Source organism: Vigna unguiculata, chromosome 3, assembly GCF_037176805.1.
Source record: "Vigna unguiculata cultivar grain cowpea cultivar isolate G323 ecotype 2 chromosome 3, ASM3717680v1, whole genome shotgun sequence".
In the NCBI taxonomy this organism is placed as follows: Eukaryota; Viridiplantae; Streptophyta; class Magnoliopsida; order Fabales; family Fabaceae; genus Vigna; species Vigna unguiculata.
This window is the reverse complement of record NC_140794.1, coordinates 18,010,595-18,021,367: the sequence shown is the minus strand read 5'-3', so window position 1 is coordinate 18,021,367 and position 10,773 is coordinate 18,010,595. Positions and strand designations below refer to the sequence as shown.

Sequence of the window (10,773 nt, the reverse complement as noted above, 5' to 3'; positions counted from 1 at the left end):
AACATGAAGCTTGGAAGATTGTAAATTTGAGAAACAACTTTAGTCCATCTAAGATTGCTATAAAAAGACAAGCAACAATGTCTCATGTGGTCTTTCACATGGAAGGCTAAACCTTCTAGGTTGATTCTGTTATAATTTTGTAGTATTTATGAGTTTATGTACAATTAAAGTGTTATTATTTAATTTCTTCAAAATAGAGTTTATTTTATCTACTTTTTAATTTCTTCAAAACAAAGTTTATTTTATATATTATTTTTGAGTTATGATTTTTTTTCTCTTAGGGTTGCTTTAGAATGCATGATTATATATCTCTTATTTGCTTAATTCAAGAGGTAAAAGATAATACTTTACTTGTATACACTTAGAACATGTGAGGTATTGGAACAAATGAGAAACATAATGAATTAATTAACGCTTTTTTAATAGTTCATACTTCTTTAGAAATAATCTCATGTTTGTTTAATTCAAGAGATAAAAGAACAATACTTTACATGTATACACTTAGAGCATGTGAAGTATAAATAGAATCTCACTCATGTGCTTGGAACGAGTAACAGACTTACTGAATTAACTATTTAGTAAATTTAAGATATGTTTTGAAATTAATTGATAATCATACGATAACTAATGAAGAATTTAATTATGAATAAATCGGAGAATCACCTGATATTATGAAGTTGTTATCTTTATATTGTTTATTGCAACCCCTAATCATGTTTTCCAGGAAACTCATTTAAAATAGAATAAATGTTTTACTCTATTTAATTTGATCATAGAAGCCACAATGATCAAATGTGTAGAATGAGTTGGATATTATTGGGTTTGTTGGGTCAATGAGGTGTTTTTAGAAAAAGTAAAACAACCAAAAACCACACCCTCCTTGCTGGTATTAGTTCTCAGCCAAGCTAGCAAGAGAAGGAAGGGAAATTAATCAAAGTATGACCATGGAAGACTTTGTATGCCTAATCTTTCCATGTATGACTAACTGTTATAAATTAAAGTATTGGTTTAGCCATGTGAATGGAGAATTTACACTATTTTAAAGTCTAGTAGTAAGAAGAATTCTTAACCTTTTAGTACATTTTATTGGCGATCATGTTTCTGCAGTTTTCCAAATACTAGCACCAAGTGCAATGAAATGAGTCCAGGTAGAAACTCGTTCTGTACAGTGAATAAAGCAGCAATTTCTAATGGATGAAACACAGGTTTTCCATTGAAGCATGAGCTGAGATCAAAGGATATTCTAAAATTTCTATTTTAGAACATAGAAGACCAAGGTTGAGTTGAGCCACCTCATAACTTAGGAGCAATTCTTGGGCGATCCCAGTCTGTGATAACATGGTCTCGACTTATCTCCTTGAGTGAACGGCAACCGGTTAGTGCCATAGTTAGTTCAAACTCATCACGAAGCATTTGAAGTACTTTTCTCACACCAGCCTCTCCATCAGCAGCCAATGAAAACAACACAGGTCTACCAATCTGAAATTTCAGATAAAAGGTAAATAAAAAAGCATATTCCACAAGTTTCGTTGACATTAATGGCAAATCCATATTCTGAGGAAATTACTAGGATCAGGATCTTGTGCTTCTTTCTGGAGCTTAAGAACTACACCACTATGATCCTTGTATGCTTGAGTAACGCAAACAAGTATACACATAATGTAGTTAGTTAAGCACTCAACAATTTAATTTGCTATGGTGATAATCTAAATTTCGTGTACTTACAAACACACCAGCTGCCCCAAGTGCTAGTGCTTTAAAAACATCTGTTCCTCGACGAACTCCACCATCCAGAAAAACTGGAATTCTTCCTTCTGCAGCTGTAACTACCTATTCAAGTCAAAGCAACAAATATTTCCAATATGTTAAAGTGAAAGAGGGCATTAATCAATAGGGCACAAAAGTACAAAAGAAACAAAAATGAAAATGCAATGATGACGAGCAAGGAAGCACACAATGAAACAGAGTTTTGCAATGACTCAAATATAGCAGCTTTAAAGTTTTAATGTAAAATGCACAATTTAATAAAATTAAACAAAAGTTGAGCAAGACTTTCAGTTACACCACCGAAAATGCTGGCACTAAAAGTGGTACTTTTCTATTTCAGTTGTTGTGGAATAACTGTCGATAACTTTAGTAAAACACGCCTAAACTAGCAGACAAGACAGGTGAACAGTGCTTCCAACTACTGAGCTAAAATATCACTTACATGGCCTATCCAAACCGCACCAAAGATACTAATAGACTAGATGTTCTACTAAGACCATCCACACTGATACTAGAATATACATATCTTCCCTTGGACGGTTTGGAGTAGTTAGACAATGCAGGAGCCTTAACAAAATTTGTATTGAACCACCTTAACAATCTCTACCTTGGTTCAACACAAGTCTTCTGAGCGAGAATCAGAACTTGTCACTAAATCATGACAGGCTTAATCACTAATTAACCTTGGATCAAATCCAAGCAATGGAAGAACTTGTTGCCTGAGAGAACCCTTTTGTGATCATATCCGAGGGATGGAATATGATAATCATATCATATTCCATGGTAGACTTGATTCTTAGATAATTGTAAAAGACTATTATCGTCACAATAAACAGTGACAAATTGGTCTTGCATCTTCATCTCTCTGGCTAGAGACCCCATATTCACTACCTTCTTTAGACCGACATTTCAGCTAATTGCTTGCAGTACCATATGCTGTAAACACATAACTGTGAAAGATTTTCTAGTGTCCAAACACCCAACATAGTCCAAGTCAACATAACCTTTTACGGGAGCATCTTTGGCATATTGTCCAACTCTACCATAAATTTACTCTTCCAAGCAATCCTTTCGAATAACAAAGTAACCACTTAAGATGTCGCTAATGAGCTCAACCCTAAACCTCCAGCTTATTAATGTTTTCTATTAGAATGTCAACAACAAACAACAATAATAATACGAAGTGATCTTCTGCTATAAACTTGAACTAGACACAAGAACCATACTTGGTCCATTCAAAACCAATACTTGCAATGAATTATTCAAACCACTTGTTCCATTGCCTTAGGGATTGTTTCAGACCATACAAAAATATGTTTAGTTTACAAACATAATCCTTCTTGTATCCTACCTCAAATCCTTCTTGTTGCTTCATAAAGATGGTCTCTCCTAGGTCTCCATATAGATATGCAATCTTAACATCTATCTCTTCCAACTCAAGGTTAAGCTCAACAACCATGAGTAACAACATCCTAATGGATTTGTGCTTTACTACGGGAGAAAAAACATTTTTATAATCAACTGGCTCTTTCTGAGTAAAGCCTCTAAACATCAATCTCACCTTGAATTTAGTCCTAAATGATCGTCTTTAATTTTAAAAATCCATTTACAATTGACCAACCTAAAACCCACTAGTATACAAACCAGAGACTAGGTATTGTTCAAATAAAGCAACTACATCTCCTCATTCATAGTGTCCAACCATTGAGTTTCTCCTTATTTGCAAGTGCAAAGGATACAATAGATGGTTCATCTTCTAACACTTTATTGGCAACTACTAAGGAGTATGCAATAAGCTTTGCCTATCCATACCTTTCCAGAGCCCTAATCGTTCTCCTTATTCTACCTTAGTACTGTAATCATCAGCATGTGTTTCTTCAGAGTCCACATTCTCTGCTGAAATTTTGTGTTTTCTCTACTAAGCATTAAAAATACATTGATGTTGGTATATTAAATTTCTTTTTAATATATTTTAAAACATCAAAATCAGTATTCATTAGGGTATTTTAAAGGCACAACAAAGTAATAACACAAAAACCCAGTAGAGAATCCAAAGTCGTTTCTTCATCAAAAGCTTCTTGTCTATTATCTACCAAATCGTTTAAATCGTCATTTTGTAGGAACCCAAATGCTACTATTTTGTCAAACTCCACCTCAATGTTTGCCTTCTCACCATCATGGCTATGCCCAAGCTCACATTCTGGAACTTTTGGCATCAAAGACTTGTTTCATTGAAAATGATGTCTTGGATCAAGACATCATAGACAGTATCCTCTTATACCTTATGAACAACCAAGAAACATGCATTCCATAATGCGTGTATTCAGTCTTCCTAGTCTTGTGTGATCATAGCCAACACAACCAAAGATTCATAGATTTTCAAGGTTGGGGGAATGTCTTAACCAGGTTGGCATCAACAGCAGTAGTTTTAGCCCAAAACATCTTTTTGGAACTCCAACACTTAGTAGCATGCATCTCACCTACTCCAGAACAGTCCTATTGAATCTCTCAATTAAGCCATTCCATTGAGGAGAACCTACTTCTTCTGGTGCCTTGCTATGTCATTATCCTTATAGAATGTGTTAGAAAATTCTAAGAAAAATTCAAGACCATTATCAATTCTAAATTGTTCCACTATCTTACTAGTTTGGTTCACTACAAAAGGCTTCCAACTCTTGAAATTTTCAAAGGCTTTGTCCATGATATTCTAAGGGTAGACCTATAACTTCCTCGAGTAATCATCTATTAACAAGAGTGTAATGGAGATGAAGATTGTCACTACAAGTCACCATGACATAATCAAGAGTTTTCTTCGTTCTACATTGTCCTACATTAAAATGAATTTTTTCAACCTTTACTACAACAAAACAAGCCTTGCTTCTTCAAATCAACTAATACTTTTTCACTTACATGATCTAACTTTTTGTGTCATATCTCAATCAAACAATCATCTTAGCATTAGATGTTGAGTCAGGTACTGCAAAACCTTCCAAGGCGTACAAGTCATTCTTTCTCACATCTTTCATCACTACCCTAGATCCCTTCATCACCTTCAACATTCTTTGCTCACCTTTGAACACATATCCATTATTTTCAAGCTCGCCAAGGGATATTAGGCTATGTTTCAAACTAGGTATAAACCTAACTTCTTCAAGCAACCTCTCAGTTTCCTTGTGTAGATGAAAATAGTTCCAACTCGGGATATCTTATAGAAATTGTTATCGCAAAGGAGAACAAAGCCTCCTTCAAACCATAGACGATCATGAGTCATGTGAAATGAACATCTTGAGTCCATTATTTAGTCACAATTATCAACATTTTTTGACACCATGAGAACGTCTAATAATTCATAATCGTCTTCCACACCAAAGTTGCTTTACCATACATAGACTATCTACCAAATCCTAACATATCATCAAGGTTGTTAGCCTTCTCCTATTGTCTCTTTGGGCAAAACCTTTTGGTGTGACCATCTTTCTTTCAATTGTAAAATTTAATTGACTATGCAATTCCACCATTTCATATCCACAACTTTTACCTCCTATGTTATCATGGGTAGACGCTCTCTCCTCTACAAGGTCTTCTCCAACACTATTCGCCTTAATGTCAATTATTTCATTCCTTCGAGCTCTGGGCATCCCGAACCTCTTCAAGAGAGAGAGTTTCTCTTACATACAGCAAGATAATATTGTGTTTTAAGCAAAGAACACAACAACAATAACATGTGATCCTCAATCATCAACCTGAACATCAATAATCTCTAGATCAGGAATCAATAGGTTGTTGAAGTCATTTAATTGTTCACTAATTCCCTTTTAAAACTCATCCTGTATAAGTACAACACTTGCCATAGACAGAGTTAACAAGAGACTTGGTCACATAGAAGTTCTTAAGCTTTGTCCACAATCTTATTGGAGAATTCTACTTTGAGACTTGAACCTCCTCAAGAGAGAGAGTCACTCTTCAATACAACAAGGTTTCCTTGAAATGATCATGCCTTTTAGGCAACGAACATTGTAACAACAAAAACACATGATCCCATTAATTTGAAGATCAATAATGTCTAAATCAAGAATCAATACCTTTTTCCCAACTCATCTTTTGTGAGATAACGCGTGCTATAGATGGTTAACTACAGACTTTGTCACATGTAAGCTCTCAAGCTTTGGCCATAGTCTTGTTGCAATCTTCTATTTCGAGACTTGCCTCAACACCTCACTAAGGCTAAGAATATTTGTGTTGGGAGCCTTCTCAAATAGTATTTTCTTGGCCTCTCCACCAAGGCTACACCAAGCCTAGATTTACCTTCTAGAGCTTCATGGAGGCCTTGTTGAACCATAAGAGCACGCATATTCAACCATAATAATCCAAAATCATTTAAACTAGTGAACTTCTCATTCCCATACTTTGCAAAAATCATGATGATTGAATTCATGTTCACCGCACCAAATTGTCGTGAAATAACTCTAAACAAACTCATTGTAAATGAGTCTTCCACACAAATGATAAATGAAAATACAGAGAATCCGCAAATGAAACAAGTAGAAGGTAAACATAAGAAGATAAAAAAAGAATCACATGCAGAAGAAACAAGGTTCAATTGATGTCTTAACGAAATTCAATCCACGTCCAGACAGAATTGACTGGACAGAGATTACAACTGGAAGTTCCTCTCTCAAAAAACTCTCTCTCAACTCTCAATTTTATGTTATTATAGTTGAACAACTCTCAGTTAACAATAACTGTTGATACATGTTCTTATTTATACAACATAGCAATTGTCACAATAACTATCGATATATTTTCCTATTTATACAACATAAATATTGTAACTAACTTCCACAAAACATGTTTAAACTAGCAGAGCAGACATGTGAACAATACTTCCTACTACCCAGCTAAAACGTCAATGAGGCTGTCTATCTAGACGCTACTAATCTCCTTAGACACTAAGAGATTAGATGTTTTACTAAGACTGTCCATACTAATACTAGAAGATACATATCTTCTACTAGGCAGTCTCGAATAGTTAGACGATGTGAGAGCCTTAACAAAATTTTTACTGAACCAATCTTCACGTCAATTAATAAAAGAAATCAATAAAGGATTAGAATGCAGTACCTCTTCCAAAGCTGTAATAGTTGCTGGAACATAGTCTAGTTGGCGAGCTCCATGATTGGAAACAATGATTCCAGAAGCACCAGCTTTTAAGGCTATCCTTGCTACATTATTGGCGTAGGATATTGAATTAGATTGAAAATTGAGAAGGCAATCCTAACAAGATAAAATGGACGATGAAGCAACAAAGGGTATATGTTTGACAGGCTTACTATCTTCAGCAGTAAGTACACCCTTTACTAAAATTGGCAATGAAGTGATTGTTTGCAGCCATTTGATATCCTGAAACAAGATTTACCATGAAATTAATATTCAGCGTCACATATTAGGAAATTGTATGTGGAAATACTGTATCACCTTCCAGTTGAGTGATCGATCAATTTGGCCAGCAACATAAGAGGCAAGACCCGAGTCACTAGTCTGCAATGTAATCCCAAAGAGAAAATAGCAAAAGTAACAATAAGATTACCAACAGCGAAAAAACCCACCTGATTTCAAAATTCATTCAAACAATAGAAAATAGAAATTTAATCACACCTTGTCCAGCTTTCCAAGATCCAGTCCTTCAAAATTCTTCAATATCAAGTGCGGTGGCAATGTAAATCTACAAAATACCCCATCAAACAAGACAATAGGATATGTATTAAAGTAGGAAGTATATCAACCCAACCATGATGAAACATGTAATTTTTTAAGGTGAGACTGTTCCCGTTGAAATTTCCAAACGGTTGCCAACCTGTTTTTGATGTCAGCCTCCCTACGACCAAGAATTGGAGTGTCCACAGTAAGGGCAATTGCCTTGAAACCAGCTCTTTCAGCTCTTCTCACAAGCTGAGCAACTACATTTCTGTCTTTAAACACCTGAGAGAGAACAGAACAGAAGCATATTAGGCGTTCACAGAAGATTTTGGAGAACTTTAAATAAGATGAGATAATATATTAGTGCTAGAATAACTGAAGCAAAGTGAGTGGAGGAAATTATAGTGAAAGGAAAAGAATTATTTGTGAAAATTACGAAGATATATTTGACAAAAATCACTGGAAACAAAATGCAAGTAAATACATTCCCATGGCAGCATGTAGGAATCAAACCTTAATTTGCCAAACTCATTAAAGCATTGATAAAAGTGAAACCAAATTATATTGACAATTCATAAAAGTGATTTAGTGTTTAATACTGAGTTGCTTGTAAATGTTTCATCTCAAGAAATGTTCTTTTATTCAGGGAGGAGACTTTTAATCACAGAAAAGAGAACTTTAGAAGGAAGCAATGAGGAAAAAGAACCCACATAGAGCTGAAAAAACCGAATGCCAGGACCTGTTGAAGCAACCTCCTCAACACTGGAAGTGGCCCAGGATGATAGTGTCTGTGACAAAATTATGAAAATTAATCTGTTGGAAAGTAAGTACAACAAACAAATGCAGGTCATTAGGCCTACACAATTTCATATTAGAATAAAATAAATAATAAAACTATAACAAAACATATATAGGTTTGTCTGCAAATAAAACCATAGTGCACGACAAATATGGTTAAAGCCAAACCATGATTGTGCCAGCAGCTGATGCTGCTCTTGCAGTAGCTAATTCTCCTGCACAAAAAAGTTGCATAATTTTTTAAGATATATTAAGAATCGGGGACTTGAGTACTAAAGCAATCAACATGGTTAATGTTTACTTCAGATAAAGTTTACAATTCGTAGTATATATACTAGAAATGCCTCAAATGACGTCAAGATTGGAGCATTCGGCAACACAGAACGAAAGTGATATAGTTGTAAATTAACAGCAACAACAACAACCAAAGACAGTTTAGTTTTAATTTCGGAAGCTTTCAACGTCCACTCAGAAAGTTAAAAATAATAAAATACTTTTGTTTCATTTTCAGTTGAGTTTGATGTGAATTTTATCTTAATGTTGCCTTCAACTCAGTTTGGAAATAAAGGAAGAGTTGTTTTTGCATACTCAATTTGTAAAATGAAGCTCATTCCAACTGTAACCCGAAAATAAAAGCAATGGCAATATCTTCATGTAGAACACCAATGAGTCTGATCACATACCTTCAGGGTGAGCCATCTTCTGCATGGCTGTCGGAGCAATCATGATTGGCATTGAAACTTTGAAGCCCAATATAGTTGCAGTCAAGTCTATCCTGCTTACATCAACAAGAATACGTGGCCGGAATCTGCTTGATGTGAACCAAATAGATAATGAGAACAGAGCCTCAGAATGAGAAATAGGTTAAAAATAATTGAAGGAAGCAAAGTTGCAATATCATAACACGGGAATCTTGATGAGCATCCTCAGTAATCAAAAAGAAAGTTCAACTTGGATTGTGATGAAAAGTTTCTATAGGGCAGAACAGAGATACATAGAGTTCATGGTTCCCTGAGATAAGAAGATTACAGAATCCTAGCGAATGCATTTCGATTCTCTTTCAAAGTCCACTGATCCTCTGCCCCTGATGCATAGTAGTCATAAACCATCTTTGGCAATTTTTCCTTTGCAATTGCTTCATACTCTGTAACATTAGTTATCATCTCCATTTTCACAAGAGTGACTTACGAAGTCCGCAGGATATGCTGAAAGTGAGTTTGAAGTATAGTGATCAAATTACATTAAATGATATCAAATGCATTTCGACGCAAAGATGGTATGCAAACATGAAATTGAATATTTCAAACCATAAAAAAGCAGAAAAACTTAGTCTTTTGGGTTCCTCAATGATATTTCAATTAATCAACATCAAATGAAAGATCCATCATCAGTCCACGCACGAAACCAGGATCTTCTGAAATTTTCATACAAAACTCTAGTTTCATGATTTGTTGTGTGTTCACTCAAGAGGAAACAGATCCCATTTTACTTTATTTGATATTGATGAGCAATTCCACTAAAAGGATAACTTTATTTTACACTCTGATGAGCCAGGATCAGATTCAGAAGAAACCCGTGACAAAAGAATAAACCAGTAGCTTAAAGATCAAAACTTTAAAACTGCTTAAACCTCAAACAGTACCCAAAACAATGAATTGCAAACGTTAGCACAAGAATGAAAGTAACTATGAATTAAGACTACCAAACAAAGTTAAAACGTGTCATGTCCAATTAGAAAAACAGAAACTTACGTTACACAAGAAAGCAAACAACATGGAATTAAAATGAGGTACTAAGCTGTAAGGGAGAACCTTAGTCTTGGACTAACCCGGTGAGAGATACGATGAACCTAAAAAGGAACAAGAAAAAGTGACGAGAAAAATCAAAATGAGTCACGAGGTGGTTTATAACAAAGCGAAAGATAAAAAGGAATATAAATAAGGAATTGTATAGTGACAAAATCAGGAGTACTTGTGAATATGACAAGTGCTTGTGAATTTTTTGTCGTGGTAAGTGAAAAACGAGACAAAACTGTTTCATGGAGATGTGAGCCGTCGTGTTTTTGACCATGATTTTTGGCTGTTTCATGGGTTCATATCTCATACGTACTATGTAGCTTTAATATAAGAAAAAAATTATTTTTAATTCGAAATAATAAAATTAAATGATACTAATTGACTTTCTTTAATCACTTTATTGTTCTCCGTAAAAGATAATAGCATCTTTTAAAAATGTTAAACTTTACTTTTTAACATATTTTATTTTGTAAAAGTTTAATATTGTAAAATTTATAAGAAAAAGTAACTGGTGGCTTTAGAAAACAAATAAAACTTGAATAATTGATAGTAAAGTGGAGTTAGTTTTGACAGTGACAGGCGACTAGAACTTGGGAAGTAAATAAATAATAAAGTTAAATACTTTTTAATTTTTAGATGGGAAATTGAAATTTATTTTTCTTTTAATTTTGATATATGTTGGATTTTAAATTTAAATAATAAACAGAAGAACATT

General features: G+C 34.4%; 1 protein-coding gene across 4 annotated transcripts; it reads right to left on the bottom strand.

The window, feature by feature from the left end:
• Positions 1 to 1,053: 1,053 nt before the first annotated feature.
• LOC114179213 (glycolate oxidase 1-like) lies at positions 1,054 to 10,321 on the bottom strand. 4 transcript variants are annotated; one of them, XM_028065467.2, is made up of 13 exons: positions 10,234 to 10,321; positions 10,074 to 10,111; positions 9,292 to 9,467; positions 8,946 to 9,070; positions 8,431 to 8,477; positions 8,175 to 8,252; positions 7,622 to 7,746; positions 7,423 to 7,489; positions 7,243 to 7,305; positions 7,098 to 7,167; positions 6,889 to 6,989; positions 1,726 to 1,830; positions 1,054 to 1,479 (listed from the first exon to the last, which is right to left on the bottom strand). In XM_028065467.2, exons 3-13 carry the CDS (start codon positions 9,429 to 9,431, stop codon positions 1,294 to 1,296), a joined length of 1,107 nt encoding a protein of 368 aa, XP_027921268.1. In that variant the 5' UTR covers positions 9,432 to 9,467; positions 10,074 to 10,111; positions 10,234 to 10,321; the 3' UTR covers positions 1,054 to 1,293. The 4 variants fall into 4 exon arrangements, with proteins under 4 accessions (XP_027921268.1, XP_027921271.1, XP_027921270.1 ...); XM_028065470.2 differs by lacking the exon at positions 10,234 to 10,321 and having other exon boundaries at positions 10,091 to 10,203; XM_028065469.2 differs by lacking the exon at positions 10,234 to 10,321 and having other exon boundaries at positions 10,014 to 10,114.
• Between the last annotated feature and the right edge of the window lie 452 nt (positions 10,322 to 10,773).